This window comes from Nesoenas mayeri, assembly GCF_963082525.1.
Source record: "Nesoenas mayeri genome assembly, chromosome: 16".
Classification (NCBI taxonomy): domain Eukaryota; kingdom Metazoa; phylum Chordata; class Aves; order Columbiformes; family Columbidae; genus Nesoenas; species Nesoenas mayeri.
The window spans coordinates 8,110,144-8,127,727 of NC_137562.1; the positions used below are offsets into that span (position 1 = coordinate 8,110,144).

The following is a 17,584-nucleotide window of genomic DNA, read 5'->3' on the forward strand; positions in this document are numbered from 1 at the left end:
TGATTTTGCAATTAGCGATGGTACTTTTAATCAATTGGTTTGATACCTCGGGGGTTATTTGCCCAGATATATTTTGGGATTGCTACTCTGCTTTTAATTCACACTCTCCCTTAATCCAAATTAGCTTTCAAGCCTGGACAAGCCCCATAGTCCTCCCAGGTAGAAGCTGTTGGAGTGGGAGTGTTTCCAAGCACATTCGGCACATAAGGACAACGCTGCATCTCTGAAATTCCCTCCGGCAGCTCTTGGGGGGCTGTGGGGGCTCAGTGTGCCGGGACCCCACATAATTTTGGTTTTGAAGTTCCCTGGCGAGGAAGGAGGCCGTTGGCTTATTGGGAAGAGAAGAGGCATTTGCCTACATACAACTAGTGACACACGATCAGTGTTTCTGCTGTAATGTGCTGCATTTCCTTGCATTATCTCTGCATCACAGAATCAATTTTTGCATTTGCTCTTCCTCATTGTGCTGCAATTTAGGTTTTGCAAAGCTGCTGCAGTGACAAGGTTCGCTCGGATCAGTTTTCGGAGCGGATTGCGTTGCTTTGCAGGAGGGGAGCAGTTGGGTTTATTACAGGTGGGGCTGATGGTTACACCTATGCCTGAGACAGTTGCTCAATATTTTCCACTGTAAAACCTCATTTTAATTACTTTTAATGTTGCAAAACTATTGTCAGCAAGGCAAAATTTTCTGAGCCATCTCCCTTAGAAGGTAACGTTTCTCCCATCATTTCCAACATAGGAGAGAGACAAATGCAGAGCTCAATTCTTCTCCCTGTCCAATTTTGTGCTTCTGTGATTTTAGATTGCTAGAGAGTAGCCCCATAATATTTAATAAAAGAAGAAATTCTCAATTAGCCTTGGTTTTGCTAAGCATGGGCATTTATCTCAAATGCACATGAAATGCCTGGGAGACTGTTTTTTGTAGCAGGCTCAGGATGCACACGCCTTGAATTAAGACCTGCAAAAGCTACTCAAATCCAATATTCCTTGGTCATCTGAGCAGTGAGTTCCTGTTTCCATGATCCTTCTGGGGATGCTTCCAGATCAGCTGCTTACTTATGACAAAGGCCTGTTCAGTCAAAACATAATTGAACACTTCCTTTCTGTTTGTAGGCCTTTGCTTAAACGCTGCAATAGGAATATTGCTGTGCTTAATGTTCAGCCTATAACGCTGAGCAATCCAGCAGCGGGTTCTCGAGTCAGGGCTTATTGGGAAAAAAAAAAATAAATTAAAATATCACTTTTCTGGGCAAATTGGTAAAATATTAAAAGCAGATTTGGAATGATACAAATGATCCTGTGTCCCCCCCTCCCCAGATTTATTTTCCCTAAAGATGAGTCCAACGGTGCCTTCCTTGCAACTTCGCCTGGGTGAACGCAGGGGTGAAACAGCACGTGGGTTTAGCAAGGCTGGAACCAGAGGGACCGACAGACCTTCCGAGCCAGCTCTGCCCACCCCAAAGCCCTCCTCACTGCCACAGAGAGTGAGAGATTCTCAGTGGAGATTTCATTTAAAACCTTGTGTTTGTGTCAGAGCAAGGAGCATTGTCTCTGCTAATTCTTGACTTGAGTATTGCCAGCAATGATGTCGATGTGCTGTTTTGTCATAGCGCTATGAGATGTGCTCCACCCAGAGCGATGGGTTTCTAGCTCCTCAGGATGAATGCTCGTTATCCCTGTGGCTCATCTGCTGAAGCATCTTGCTCTGTGCATGATTTGCAATTCTTTTTTCCCTTTTAAAGTCCTGGTTGCTGGGTCCAACGAGATTTCTTTCAATTCTTAGCTTTCAGGTATGAAAAGGGAGATAGACACATTTCAGTGGAAAAGAGTTCCAAATCTCTCTGAGATTTGTCTAGAACGCAACACCTCGCAGACCCAAAAATTAGGAGGTAAATACAAAGAGCAGGACATGTGTTATCTGAGAGAAACGTTGTGGGACACACTGATTTTAAACTCCTGACTCCCAGCTTTGCCACTTGCATCAACATCTAAAAACAGTATCAATTGCTTTAGCACACCAGTAATTGCTCTGAAGTGAAGGGGACTGTTAACGAACTTGCCTCCAGCCACTTGTGGATGAACAAGTGCAAGTTCAGGGCTACAGAATCAGAGGCACCTGCCTCCTGGTTCAGCTGCCAGCCCTTGGCTTTGTTGACCATTTCTCTGGGATTTCCATGTGTCCATTAAGCTGCTCAGGGCTGGATGGGCAGAGGGGGCAACTCAGAAGACACGGGATATGGAGGATGTTTCTATTTGTTGCATATCCAAGTATTTTCTCCCCACTGCTGCGCTGTGAAGTATCTGGTCATCAAACACAAGACCAACAGGTGAAACGTTCCATATAGGTGAGGAGCTTGGGGATTTGGTTTAGAGGTGGATTTGGCAGCGTTGGGTTAGTGGTTGGACTTGATGGTCCAACTTGATGGACCTCAAAGTCGGTTGGAACATTAATAAAATAGAAAATTGCTGACATTCTTATTGGTGCACAAAAAATTAGAAGAAAAAATGCGAGATAACGTGTTTCCCACCCCTTGTTCAGGACGACACTCTCTCATACAAAGGTTATTGTGAGTTGAGCCCATGTTTCGCAGCTGGCTAATGATGAAAGCACCAAAAAAGCACAGCTAGGAGATGTCGGTAAGACAAACCCCGTGTGCATTTGTGCAAAACCTGGGTGCACTTGTGCAGTGGAAGCTGCACCGTCCCCGCCGAACGCGCCAGGCGAGGCCGCCTAATCTGCATAGCCCCGCCCCTCCCCCTCGCTATTGGCCAGCGGTCTCCCCAGCGGTGGTGCGGTCCGGAGCTGTGAGGCTCCGCACCTCATTAGCATTCGCCCCGCCTTCGGGCGCGTGGGCGGGAACACCGATTCGTCGTTTCAACCTCAGCGGGGCGAGGCCGCGCTCTGCGATTGGTGAAGAGACGCGTCACTCAGCCGCTGCGAGCGCCGCACTTCCGCCTGGGTGTCAGCCGTGCCGGGCGGGGGGGGTGTTGCGGCGGGGCCGTCGCGGGAGCGCGGTGCCAGGTAATGCCGCCGCGTCCGCCCCGTCCGCCCGCCCCGCCGCTCACCGGGGGGACTCTGCTCCCCCCACCTGCCGCAGCGCTGCCCCCGCTGAGGGACGGGCGGCAGCGCCTCCCCTAACCCCGCCCGGGCCTGGCGCGGCCCAGCCCGGCGCGGGGGTCACTCCCCGCAGGGTCGCTCTCAGCGCCGCGGGGCGGGCTGTCGGGGGGGTTGGCTCGGCCGGGCCGCTGGCGGGCAGCGGGCTGGGGGAGCGCTGTGCCCCCGGCGCTGCGCCCTCTTCCCCGGCGGGCACGGGCTCCGGGACCCGCTCGCCGGTTCTCTCCGGGCGCTGCGAACCGCAGGCCGGGGCCGCGGAGGCGATGGCGCGTTGGGTCGAACGATGTTCCCCCGCCAGGTCCGGTGCCCCAGCCACGGGCAGGGCGGCCGCTCCGCCGCGGGGCTCCGGGGACACGGGCGGCTGAAGGACGTTGCTGTGCAGAGCGCGGGTTGCGGTTCTGACAGCCCTAGCGTAGGGGTTTTAGAATCTTTTATTTTTATTTCCTGCTTGCTTTTGGGACTGAGTAGTTTAAAGGAGTCTGAGACGCTAATTTCCCAAGGTGAACGTGTTGAGCTCGGCTTAAGCACTGTACGTGAGCCTCTCGGGGCCTTCTAGGCCATGGCTGGAGCTCACAGAGCGGTTAGGGTTTACTTGAGTTTGGTTTTATTTGTCGTTCTTCAGTGACCTGCTCTGTGTTTCTCTTACAGAGCTCCTGAAAGGGAGACAAGCACGATGGGAAAGATAGCAGGAAAAAAGGCTTTTTTTTAAATAACTTGCCACCAGAACTTCTGCATGGTGACAAAGGTATAAATTATGTTGCCATTTATTTAATTTGGATATTAATCGTGTTTGTGCTATCTGTATATTTGGATTCAAGACTCCTTTTGGAAGTGGTTTCTCACTCTGCAGCATTGCAGGCCAGAATTTCAGCTGTGGGTTCGAAATCGCCTTCTGTTTTTCATGTCTAACATAACCTTGTGTTTCCCCTCAGACGTATCTGCAAAGCATGCTCAGTGCAAGCAGATATTACTTTCATTTACTGTGGGTTTTCTCAATTAAAATACATAGTTTTAATTTAAGATTTCAAAAGGGAAAAGAGGAGACACAGATCTGCAGTGTGGATTAGCATTTCTGTACCACTCTCCTGACAGTGTTTCCTTTTTTAAAGATTATGTGTGCAAGAAAAGAAAAGTTTCATTCCAGCTTAACCTTCTGAAGTTCAGTATCTCCACATTCATGTTGACATCTGGGAGCAACCACATATATATATAATCTTAACAAACTTTATACCAGTATATACTGGGACTTTCAAAAACCTCAGAGCAATTTCTGGAAGCAGTGACTTGGGTAACTTCCAAACGTAAAGTGCTGGATGGAAGTAGGAGAACTGGCTAAACTAGCATGGAAGCAAGAAATTCCGAGCAGTGTTGTTTTTTTCCCCCAAGTAACCCCCTGAGTTTTCAGTTACTGTAAACACAGCTTTTCTTAGAATAGTTGTCAAGTCATACGAACGTTTGACCATGTGACAGAAAGCTGAGGGCGATGTAGGATAAGATCAGGAGTGATTTACATGTTACTTTCCTGACCAGCAGCAGCACCTCATAATGAACTTGTAACTTCAGGGAGTGCTCAAAAGGAAACACTGAGACATCTGCTGTCCAGGAATAAATATGCCATTTTTTTCCAAAACTAGCTCTTCAGCTGTGCCACTATAATCTTATAAAGTTCAAGATGGAAAAATGCTGATTAGACAACAAACTCTGTGCCTGCAAGTAACTGAATACAATAAGTTAGAGGTTTCAGTTGATGCAATACTGGAAAACAGTGCGGTGGCTGTAGTTATTTGTTTGCTAACATCTGTGCGAATGTACTTGGTGGAGGGTAATTTTCACTGTTGGATGGTTTATTTAAATCAGTTTTAATACTGTTACTGCTTTCTATGGTACGTACTTGCTTAAGCTGACAGGTCTCATGACTGAGCCTGGTATTTCTTTCAGTCTTTCTTCTTGTGAATTGTACTGTGTGAACTTCACACATGCTGGCCTAGAACAAAGGTGGAAAGCTTTGCTTTCTGTTATTTTAGTGTTGGCTGGAAAACATACCAATCAGGTTTTTTCACTTTGATAAGGCTATACTTTTAAATCACTGTTTGTAGTGCCAGTCAGATGATTTTTTTGTTGTTTGAAAGCAAGATTCACATTGCACGTACATTGAATTTTTAGGCAGATAATTCATTAGCTTTGGTATTTGAAGTAACATGCCCTTGAACAATGTGACATTATATCATGCTACTTGATAACTAGAACTTCTGTTTGCAAGTTTATTATAGTTTCTAGTCCTTCAATCAGTATTGGTTTTGTCACGTGAGTCGTGAAGATTTCTAATAAGGAGTGTCTGTATTTGGCTCCAGTGTGATGTTTTAAAATGCTTAGTGTTCAGTCTGTGCTCTGTGAAATAATGAAAATATTTGGTTATCTAACATTTTTTTGAAGAAATACACAAAATCAGACGTGCAGAGAATACATGTTAAATATGGAGTGCTCAACATCTTGAATGTTTTTGCTGAGTTTGAATATGTAGCTGATCTCAGGGGTATTTTTGACTACCTGAATAAATGTGAAAGTGGGAGCAAGGAAAACAAGGTCAGTCTGTATCTGCTGCTTTGGAAGATAATGGGACTTTGATATGTTTCCTGTTGCAAAAAAATACAAGTTGTGTGTTTTATCCGTTTTCATTATTTTGTGCAATAGACCACTATAGATCTCTTAATTAAATAATATATTATCTCAATATTTGAATTCTGAATAATTACTATGCAGAAGAATGTATGATGGTGTAATTATTTACTTTGTATTCCTAAAGGCTTGTAATAGCAAGTTGCAGGAGAGCAGCAAGCAATTAGAATGTGTCAAATGTGGCTTAGCATTACTTTCAGTTATACTCTTCAAAAATTTATCCTTGATTCAGTGCACAATGTTAATGCCTTAATTTTCAGGATCAATAAGTTACAAGAATAGACTAAGCTTTCTTAAATGTGTGTGTGTTTGTTTTGTGTGTTTTTTTTTTTTTTTTTTAGTGCATTTACAATTGGAAATTCACTTGCTGGTCTAGACAGATCCTTTGGATTATTTCAGTATATGTTATTGTGCACATAATTTAATGAGACAGGTTTTAGTAAATAACAGCAGCCCTCCATTCAGCAAATGTAGGGGGCTGCAAAGCGTTGTCTTCCTGGGATTGTTTATAAATCTGGTGTGCATAAAAGGTGGATTGTGTCTGCAGCTGCAGAAGTACATCTGGACCTTTTAATCTTGACCCTCTTGGTTTTACAATGCAAAACTTAAACTGCATATTGCTCTGTTGGACATGTAACCTCTGTGCTTGGCGTTAGGCTGAAGGGAACCCTGGATCCGTGGCATTCCTGTTGGAGTTCAGTTCCTCGGCTATACTGTTCGATTTTAGAGGAGTGTTGTGGTTCTTGGGATGCTCTGAACCTTTGCGGTATTACAAAGAAGTTTGTGTGCTTATATTTGTCAAGAAGTGTGTTTTCATGAATGGATAACTTCGTTATATCTGTACTCTCGTTATTTTTTACGCTTCCAAGTCAGATTTTTATTAGGCCTCTCGAAGCAATCTGTTAATATATCTTGTTGGGTTTTGGCTCTAGTGATAGTTCAGAGGAAATGCAGATGTGAGGGGTCTGAGGCAGCAGCGTTGGGATTCTGGGGTGACTGTGGTTCATGTCACTCGCTCCAGACACAGCCACTTGATCGAGTGAGAATGAGAATCCTTTTAATAACTTTCAATTATGCAACTTGTACACGTTAAGACTACAGAGAAGAACGCCAGCCTGTTTATAGCAGTGCATTTAGCAGCATGTTTGTTTACTGGCTGAAATGAGAACTTTGTCAGAAGAACAGAGCATCTCCCCCGTGCACAAGCTCTTTCTATGTGTTGCACAGCATCGATGAACCTATTGAACGATTGTTTAATAGTGAAACAAAAATGCTATCTGTATTTAGAGATGGAAATAACTGTATTTACATGGCCTTATTTTGTCTTAAATGTAGTTCTAAATGCTGTGCAACCGTTGCAACCATGTGCAACCAGTCTGTGTGGATTAATGTTACCAAGAAGATAGCTAGGTGGATTCTTTATTAAAAGTGAACTCTATTTAGAGGTATTTGTTGTGTCTTGAGAAGTCCAAGTTTGTTTGTTTATTTTTAATCTATTGACAAGAGCAGACATAGTAACGCTCTTATACTGGAATCCATTAAATATCTACTATAAATGTAGCTTTAAAGGAAATGCAAACATAGCAGAAACTCTGACTTTCTAAAGCTTTTGCAAATTTGTAATATCATCTTAATCTTTGGCAAATAGTCCGCTAGCCACGTGCATGAACTTATGCTGCAGGGTTTCGGTGTGTGAGGAATTGTTGGTAGCCACAAAACCATGGTTTCTTATGCTGTAGGGCTTTGCACTGGGTTAGTCAGCTGTTGTCATCCTGCTTTATTTGCAATATGATTGCTATCATAATTAAGAATCTTCATGAAAATGATTTGTAAGATACCTTGTACAGAATAAATGTAAAACTGTAACTACCTGGAGAGAATGGGTCCGCAGAGACGAAGATTATCCAGTGCCTGTTAGGAGGGAGATCTGCTGTTCTAGGGGTTTTCTCCAGTGATGTTATCTGCTGTAGTTCTCTTCACGTTCTTAAACTTCAGTGATCAATTTGTAGGGGTGGTTACGTTGATAAGAAATATTCAAGCATATTTAATTTTACCTTCAAAGTAACTTTTGGTTTAAAGAGAAATGTTTGTAAATGAACACAAGTGTCAGTAGTTAATCAAATCCGCTGTGCTTGGAGTTATTGATTACTTCCTGCCGTGTATCTCTTACAAAGAAGCTAGAACACATCCTTTAGGAAGCTAGTAAGAAGTAACTAGTTTTACAAGACAGTATTGAATTACTGATTATTATTAATATTTTTTTAAACAGCGTGGCTAGGAATGAGCTGGTGTATCCATCATGATCAAGCCTAGCATTATGCCTCATGGGTAGGGAAGGCGTGTAAACCAGAATTTTGTGATCTTTTATAATTGTGGACAATGAAATAGTGTCCAAGGGAAGGTTACAAAGTCCAAAGGATGTTGTACCACATGCTTTCAGGTAGGAAAGTGTCTCAAATGTTGACATAGTGTTAAAAAAGGAGAATACTTACAGAATTCTGTGGGAATTTCAGTGAAGTATTTTGCATCACAAAATATTAATCTGCTGGAATCAAGTTTCCTTGGTCTTTTTTTGTTTGTTAGTTTTGGTGGAAGTTCTGTGAACCGGTATCCTTGGCCGTAGAACAGGATATTTGGGCAGAAGTGACACTGGGGATCCCCATTGGTTCCCGTAGGTAGTTGACCACTGTGCTGGTAGCGAATTGTCTGTCCAGTGTTGTCTTTACAGTTTTTATGTTCAATGAATGAAGTTTCTGATAGAAGTGCTGTCGCTTTGTGCTGGGGGCAGTACTTAGTGCATGTGACAATTACTGTGGTTTGTTCTGATGCCGAAACAAACTTTGCAGCCTGAACTCAGTTGCAAACCAGACTTGTGGTGTTTCAGTTTATTCTAATTCTTGCGAAACAGCACCAAAAATATGTGTATTTCTGAGAGAACAGAACATGGCCCTCAGTGCCATAAATCTGTTTGGCTCATGTGTTCCAAGCTAAATACAAATAACCCCCAGCTACATGAAGGCCTGTCCTAGAGGCAGCTGCAGTTTTCCAAGATCCTCATCTCTTGACTTCTGCACTTTGTTCAGCAGACTTGAGAAGGGACTTGTTCTTCTCTTGCTGTGGATTCAGAGTGAGTTTCATCTTGCCAAGACATCCTGATGGAAGATGCTGTTGCACTCGAACTCTGGAGTAAGAAACAAATCTAATTTGGTAAATAAAAATCCTCTTCTGGATTCTGCAATCTGTGTAGCTGTTCTCTGGTTGGAGAGATTTTAAGTGCGTAATAATTGCAGCAGGTATCGAAATTGTCCATTAAATTGACTTCTTGGCTAATTTTTATAGGTGCTTTAAAGCCAGTGTTGTAGGTAACCTAATTCCATGAGTCAATTAAGATTCATCCTTGCTGAAGCTTTCATTCAGAGATGAAACGCTGCAGTTTGATGCTTTCAGGAGATGTCTATGAAGCAAAAATACATTAATATTTATCTTCTAGTTCAAGCTATTTATTTCCGTCCCTTGAAGTACTACAGCTATGTTTGATTTCAGTTGGCAACTCGAGAAGGTGGGGTTGGCTCTGATTCCACCAGTCATGTTGTAGGACTGTTGGGGTTTTTGTTCTCCTTGTATTTTTATTTAATATTTTTAGTGTCAGTATGATGAGTGTGTGTGTTTGATCTTCTGCTGGCTCTTCTGGCATCTCTTTCTGGACAGAAAGTGCATCCTGAGCCCAGGATATCAAAATAATGGAAATGTTTCTCTTTATTAACATGTACCGTCAGGTGGATTAAACAGGATATGGAATTAACTTTTGTTTGTATCAAGCTGATTTTAAATTCAGTCCATGATATTTCTATTAAATTGAGCTTGTGCCCTTCTGACTCTCTATATAAAAGCAAAAACCTGAAAATTGCGTGTCTTTTCAGAATTAATGGGATTTGCCCCATCTCTTCCTCCCCCACAGCAATACTTGTGCAGTATTTTAGTATTTTTCTCATATGAGATTTGACAGAAAGTTTTCATTTTATTGTTTTTCCCTTGCTTGCAAGCATTCTACTTCCAAGTTAATAAACTCGATTTGTGTTAAAATGAGCTGTGGAAGCGCACGTCCAGCAAAACTGTACGTGTGAAAAAGCTGCTGAATGTGCCGGTTCATTAATTCTTGGGCGACACTCTAATTCCCGCCTATTGAGCTTCCAACACCCTACCTGCTCATGCTGGCAGAGGTCTGTGTTTATCTTCATGACTATTTACTCTTTCCTTACTTGCTTTTACTGAAATGCTCCTTGGTCTCACAAGTAGATCCAATGTCTGTATAATGAACATGACCCAGTGTTTTGTATATATCTCATAGACCTAGAACATGGGCTTCATGAGCAAAGAAGACAGGAGGATGGTTTCAACAAAGCAGTGACTTTCCAGAATTGCTGCGTGATTTAAAATTTCGACTTGAGGTCTGGAGCAGTCAGACAGGGCAGCTGGAGTCAGCAAACCAGACCTCAAAACTGAGCTTGCTGAACCGCATTCCACTCAGATGAGCTACTCCAGTTTTAAATGCTACCTTTCTATAGATATGTAAATGTTTCTTGAAGGAGGAGTAACTTTTGGTTAAGCACCTGGGTCTTTGTTGAGGATTAGCATAGAAGAACAAGTCAGTATGGAGTAACTAGTTAGGCTGAATTAACTAAGTCATAGTAACTGCGTGTTCAAACTCTTACAGGTTTTTTTGAACAGGTACTAGCGTTTGGGTTTTTTGATTGGTGTGCAAGTTTTGAGGACCCGGGATATCAGTGACACAGATATAAGGTGTTTGGTGTTTTTTGCTGTTGAGGAATGGAATTTGAGAAGCAGCAAGCACTCATGATGACAAACTTGAGGGCTTCCTAATCTACCCAGATAAATAGCGTAGGAAACTTCAACTTCTAGTGCTTGGGAGGGCTGTAAGCAAGTGAGATGTTATGGGCAACCATTACAGGTCATCTCCACAGCATCATGGAGAGGGCAGAGATCTCCACACCATTGGGTTTGGAGAGAAGCTCTGAAGGTGGAACCTCTCTTCACAAGGAGCGTCTGCATCTCTTCTCATATAGAAGAATGCATTGAGCAACTTAAATACTTTATAAAGTGATTTGCAGTCTTGCACTTTTGTTGTCCTGGTTTTAAAAATAAATTCAAGTGGGAGGAAAGGGTTTAAAATAGGTGGGAATTGTGCAAAGTCTGGGACTGATCTAATTGATACTGGATCTCTGGAAAGGAGTTCCCTGTACCTTCTGCTGCTGGGGACTGGGAGCTTGTACAGGACCCTCTAATCTGCGTGGATTTAAGCTTTTGAAAGCAAAGTGTGTTACTGGAACTCATGTCACCCAGTACGAGTGACACATTCAGCGCTGTGCTTGACAGAGCAATTTTGTTTGACATTATTCCCCGCCAGCTGATTGACAGGTTTGGTACAACTTTGTTCTTCCTTCATCATGGGACCTCAGCTGTCGCCACAGTGTGGGTGGTTTGAATATTTACGTTCTCTGCGTAAAGGCTGGAAAGATCATTGAGAGCAGCGTGTGTTCTCCTGAGAGCGAGCACCTCGGGATCTGAGCGCCTGTGACCATGGGTGTGCCGTGTGTGTTTAGGAACAGCATTTGTTTGTTTGTCCGTGACAGATGTGCTTCTGGAAAGCCGTATGTCAGTCTTAGTCATCCCTCCTCTCTGGAAAACCTATTTCAAGGTGTGCTGTGGAAATGGTACAGATATTTTCTTGTGTTTCTACAGTTTTTATTGTGATTGCATGCTTTGTTTTGTCCTTTGCTTTTGCAAAAGATCCTCATGTCCTTTAAGAAAATGAGACCTTTTAATATTATTTCCATCCCCTACCTGTTCAGGTGTTGGGGTTACTTGCTTGGGACCAGCATGAAATTCTTATTTCAGCATTGAGATCTGCACTTCCAATTTGGGTTATTGGACAAGCGTAAGATCTTGTTTAACCTGTTTGTGGATGGTTTTACCACATCACCAAGGTGCAAAGCTTATTTCAGGGGAACCAAAGTGGTAGTCCTTTGATTAGAAGATACCAGAAGCTCTTGGAAGTTTTTGACTTTGCGTGCTATGCTTATCTTAACTCTTGTTAGTCTGGTTTTTATATTGTAGGCATTGGCATGCAAATAAGCAAAATGACTAGAAAAACTAGGTTCTACCCAAATAACCTGTTCAAGACTTGCTTCAAGAAATTATTTTAAACTTTGTTTTCTGCTAATTGCTTGAGCACTCACCTTAAATGTAATTTCAAAGAGTGAAATTGTATTGTGGCAAGCAAAACAGGGAGTTCCAAAGGGAAAATGACAAACTGAGGTACCTGGCCTTGGCAGATGTAACACTTCAAGGCGACCGCTGCGTTCATTAACTTAGATGAGTTCCAAACTATGCCTCTTTATGAATGGAGAATTGGAAGGACTGTATGTTTGTGAGCCATTCAAATAGCTTTTGTTCTGGACAGTGAGGTAAACAGACTTGAAATACGGGAGGAATCGTACAGTTTGATTTCTTGCAGCGAGGAAGAGAGAAGGAATGGGCTTCTAACATGGCAAGCTCGTCTACTAGGAGCAAAATGCGCTTCTGGCTTTGTTTCTCTTAATTGGAATGGAATTGTGCAAGTTATAATTGCCCTGGAAAAATCTACTGTCACAAAAGCAGCAGGATCTTCAAGGATCATGGGAAAATTGACACTGACAGATTGAGGTTGTTTTGGAGGAGATATTGGTAGCATTGCCATGCTGTCGTTTGTCTTTGTGTACTTGGCTCGTTGTTGGTACCTGACGAACATCTTTACAAGTACAAACTAAATTTTCTCATTATTCTTCTTGACTAAAACTGGGTGAAGTAAAAATGTTTGTGTTGCACCATTGCCAACCATCTGGAAAAATCTAATTTAGTCTGTGCACAAGGTAGAGCTGGAATGCTTCATTGATCTATAAGTTATTTGTGGTGTGCTTGGCTTTACCGAGGAAAAGTTTGTTGTTTCTTTACATAATCCCTCTCGAGGGGAAAAGTCTCCAGTTGTTTCTTCAACAGTCCATAGCAGTAGCCTGACAAAACTTCTCTAATGGTCACTAGATGCTGATTTCATGATGTACAATGAGGGCTAACATTTTCATGCAACCATGAGATTTTGAGATAGATAGTTCTTTTTGTTCCCAGCTTTCTTGGTTAAGGATGCGATAAGGCTCACTGTCTCACTGAAGAGCAGCTAATCTTTTTTGCCAGATGTCTTTTTCTTCCTTCAGTTTTCTGTTCCTTCCAGCTGTACTTGCCTGAAATTTAACTTGCAGTGAATAAGGTCTATATTACACTAATGTATATGATATCTTTACATGGAGACAAATGTAGCATAGTACATCAGCTGTTCTTGTGGTAGGTAGTATTATCTTTGGTGTCAAAGAAAGCTGTTTGCTTATGAACACAAGAATCCATCTTTTGCCATGGGAAGAAGTAGGAAAATTAGTATTTGTCAAGTGTGCATGTTTGTACAAATCAGAAACATGGAACTTGCTAATTCTGTTGCCCTGTCTTGTCAAATAGATCGTCTGAAGCAGCTGGATACTTGCAAAAGAAGACCTGGACAGCACACAGATACTTAATCTCTAAACTGAGTTCAACGATGCATTAGAGGAAGCTGGATTGGCTGTACGGAGACCTCACACTGAAGGATGAATAGTGAAGAAGAGTTTTATGATGCCGTTACGGGTGAGTGGGCACAGTGCAAAAAAACAAGCTATGTGTGTGGTGAGGGGCTAGGAATATATTGCTGTTACGAAATAAATAAAAAGCAAACTGCTGTTGGTAAAACTTGTAGTGCTATCTTCTGAAGAGAAGAAAGGAAGAATTGTAATTCAGGTTCAGATTTGGAAATAAGTTTTTTATCAGAGCTTGACGCTGGTTATCATTTCATCGCTATAACAATCCTTTAGTGGCAGTCTTGCTTTCATTTTCTGTAAAATGCAGGTAATTTAATAGCAGCTTGAGAAGTAATGCTTTTAAGACTCTTTGCAAGGTGAACTATCTTCTCTGGGTTATTTCTTTTGTTATTGTGTTCATTTATTTATTTTAATGGAAAGCTTCTACTGAGGAATTGAGGTAGAAAATGTTGTGGGTTTTGTTTGTTGTTGTTAGTGAGAAACAAATGACTGTACAGGTATACTTTTGAGATACAGAGCCAAGAGTCTTTGCAATCCAGTGTTGTTTCTAGAAGAGCAAACATGAATCACTTAATGCTTGAGCAGTGTATCAAATAGTTCTGTTCTTTGAACTAATAAGGATGAGTGGTTATTTATAAGAGCCTTACATGGTTCTAGTGTTGGAATAAAATGCTTTAAGTGCTCTAATGAAAAAAAAAAGAAATCCTTCCAAAGATCTCAAACAATTTAGAAGTCTTCTGCTTAAATGTCTCCTCGGAAATCCTGTGATAGTGGTGAAATGGGAAATGCTGGCAATGGTGAGTGCAGAGGGCTTCATGTAGTCATGGGAATGAAAAGAATAATGGGAAGCACGAAAGCTGAAGGAATGGTGGTAGCGTGGGAAATACAAGTGGGTAAGGTGGACTTAGACATGGTTGGAAAATCACGTGAGAGTAAACAGAGGGTTTGTTCTGCTCTAAGTCCAGGATTGACACATGGCTGCCAGGAACAAGCCCATTTTCCAGCTGTGTCTTAGCTCCATGCTGAGATGAAAGCAGCGTGTACACCGTACTCTTCACCTCTTGCTCCCCAGGAGTCCCGGGCCCTGGTTCCCCAGGGGGAGCTGCAGTGTGTTCCCATAAGCTCAGTGGTGTTGGTAACTGGGGACTGTGGTTTGTGTCCTCTGGGTAGCAAACCTGGCTTAGCAGAGCACTTGCACGGTGTGTGAAGTTGTGCTTCGGAATTGTGCAGCAGTCTCAGCGGCAGCGCAGGTGGTGTGCTGCCTCCTTTAACATACTGCGAGTTCACTTCTTGAAGAAGCCACAACTTTTCTGTAGTTATTAATTGGTGACATCCACTTCTAGAATGAAAATCTATCCTAAAGAGACCCCAGGTTTTGTTGTGGTGGGTTTCCTCTCTGCCTGAGAAGTTTCCTGCTTCTGACACCATGCCTGTGACATCCGAAAGACCTGCTCACGTGATGGAATTGTGTGGTTGGGAATCATCCTCCTTGCAGATGGTTTGACCCTGACTGGGTGATGATCACACCTGCAAATGTCCAGGACAGGCCAAGTTACGCAGGTGATGAATCACAGCAGTGACAGGTACAGGGTTTCCACGGAGAGAAGTTCCTTTGCATTCAGAAGTTGTTAGCATTGCCGATGAGTTGGACGCTTCATGACTGAGTGTTCCCCTTGGGGATGATACCTGTGGTCTCAGTGAATTCTTGACAGCACAGCAGCTGCTTTTTCTCAAATATAGGAGGTAGTTTTGTCTGAGACTGCATCAGATAAAGTGGTCAATCCTTTGAATTTCAGATTCTTTGAAATTCTGTGTGAGATGGGGAGCATATAGCTTTTCTCACTTGCCTCTAGCCTATGTCACCTTGGGTTTCTTAATCTAATAGCAGATTTTAATTAAAGACCATGTGCTATCAGTTCCTGCTCTATCAGAGCTGTATCCTTCATGAATTCTGCCAGATATCTGTTTGCCAAAGTGTTTTGTGAAAGGCTTTGCCACAGAACAGGAAAATGTTTGGCAAGTTACCAGGGTAATTTCTTCTTGACAAACATGAATAGTTTAGTTTTTCATTTTTAAATATTAATCTGCATTTCCATGGAACTTTCCTATTCTGAAGTTAATCTGACCTGGTGTATTTGTGAGGTTATGGCCCTTTTGTTTCCTATTGCTTGGCTGGTGTTCACTGAAAACCGGTTTTCACTTGGAGAGGAGGAAGTGATGGATCTGCTGCCAAACTTATGAATTTTCATAATGTCTGGATCAAACTGCGTCAGTGGATTCTGCCGTAATGTTGAAGTATTGCAGGTCTTGCGACAGACCAGCCTGCCTGTGGGAGCGGCGTGAAACAGCCCTGTGTTGTGACGATGGATCGTCTTGAAAAGTGGAGAATGGCAACTTCTGACAAAGAAAAAAATCCCTCTCACTTCACGTGCTGCCTACACCTCCAGCATATTTATCCCTGTTCCTTCGGCCTGAAGGTTCTCAGTACTATGCTACTTTAATTCCCTTTCTGTCTAGAGTGACGAGGCTTAATTAGTATTAAGGAAGCTGGTGACTACGCGAGGGGCAGTCGGCACGTGTGGAGCTGTATCACTCGGGACAGGCTCTGCTCCCTCGCAGGTGGATGAGCAGCGTAGGCTGAGGGGACTTGTTCCATTTGCAGGATGTGGAAGAAGAAGGCCAAGAAAACTAGAGTTACTGGCAAGTCACTTTTCTTTAAGCTCTTGAAATAGGTTAATGTTGGCACCCAATTTAAGAATTTGACTTGGGAAATGTAAGACGTCTTAAAAGCTTTTGTTTTATTCTGGCACACATAAGTTGGGATTTCGATTAAGCTATTTTTTGACGTTTAATTTCTGTGTGTGTGGTCCCCTGTCCCCCTTTTAAATCCCCATTTTTGTCCTCACTCCCAGTGGCTCTTCACTATATAAAAACTGTCCTGTAGGTAGAACTTATCTACTCTGTTTTGAAGTTCAAGGCTTTAATGGCCGCTGGAAAGAGACTTTTTCTAACTTAGAAAAACAACCAACCAATATTTCAGTAAAACTCTTTTTGTGCTGGATTGGTACTTCTCTGGATAGTTCTTCACAGAACTGTAATACTTAGATCTTCCTTGAGAAACAGCTTTTAAAACTTTCTCAATGGGCTTATAGTCAACAAGAGAGCTGATACTTAAGGTTGAAAGAGTAGTTGAAAGCCTAGTGGTTACCTAGCTGTGTACCTAGTGGTTTGGGTTTTGTTTGGTTTGTTTTTTTAAGTAATTAGATGGAGATGTACTCTAATAAAGCAGACTTTACACTTTGCACATATTGCATCTTTCTGGAGCAGGGCTTTAATTTTTGTTGTTTGTAAGCAAGACACTTGTTTGAATTGGCATTTATTTACTTGCCAGCTCTGTATTGTTTTCCATAAATAATACATACACCTGAATCTGAATTCCCTTCGTGCTGTACAGGAACAGAGGAAAACAATTCTGAATTGTGGAGAAATGGAAAGATTAGTGTGAATAAAAACAATGGACTTTTGATAGGATTTGCATGGTTTCAGGTACAATGTAAAGACTGTAATTCCAGTAACAATTTTCATAACTATTCCCCTGAAAACCAGTTGACTATGCCTGTTATGAAGCTTTACTTTTACATTTAGATGTGGTTATTTCATTGAAATGCCTGTTAAATGTGATGCTGTTCGTAACGTTGTGTGTGCTTGATCCGCTTTCCGGGTGAGGGCACACGTACCCAAAACCTTCATCAAACTATTATAATGAGTTATTTTGTTATGCCCTACAGTACTTGTCTTTTCCCTCTCTTTGTACCGTAACAAGTTCCAAAAAAACCTAATATGTGGTTAGAAGTACCATTTTAAAATTATATAGACATATTTTTTGTGGGTTGACTAAAGATAGGCATGTGTTTGTGTTTGGTTTGTTATTTTTTTAAGACAGGTGTTCCAGGGTGGTCTTAATGACCTGAATATATATATAATATATATAATATATATTATATAATATATAAATAACTATCATACTTTCCAATTAAGTACTAAGACTGCTAAGGTGTGGTCATTGCTGTATAATTACATGCTTGTGACATCAGAATGTAGGAGACAGTTTAAT

General features: G+C 42.0%; 1 protein-coding gene across 3 annotated transcripts in view; it reads left to right on the forward strand.

The window, feature by feature from the left end:
* The first annotated feature begins 2,965 nt into the window (after positions 1–2,965).
* Positions 2,966–17,584, forward strand: part of OSBPL2 (oxysterol binding protein like 2) — a 28,966-nt gene continuing 14,347 nt past the window's right edge. For 2 of the 3 annotated variants that reach the window (XM_080354646.1, XM_080354648.1), the window contains exons 1-3: positions 2,966–3,022; positions 3,764–3,860; positions 13,355–13,519. In XM_080354646.1, the coding sequence (XP_080210772.1) occupies positions 13,483–13,519 (37 nt within the window). In that variant the 5' untranslated portion in view covers positions 2,966–3,022; positions 3,764–3,860; positions 13,355–13,482. The remainder of the gene's footprint in view (positions 3,023–3,763; positions 3,861–13,354; positions 13,520–17,584) is intronic. The other variant, XM_080354647.1, reaches the window with a different exon arrangement.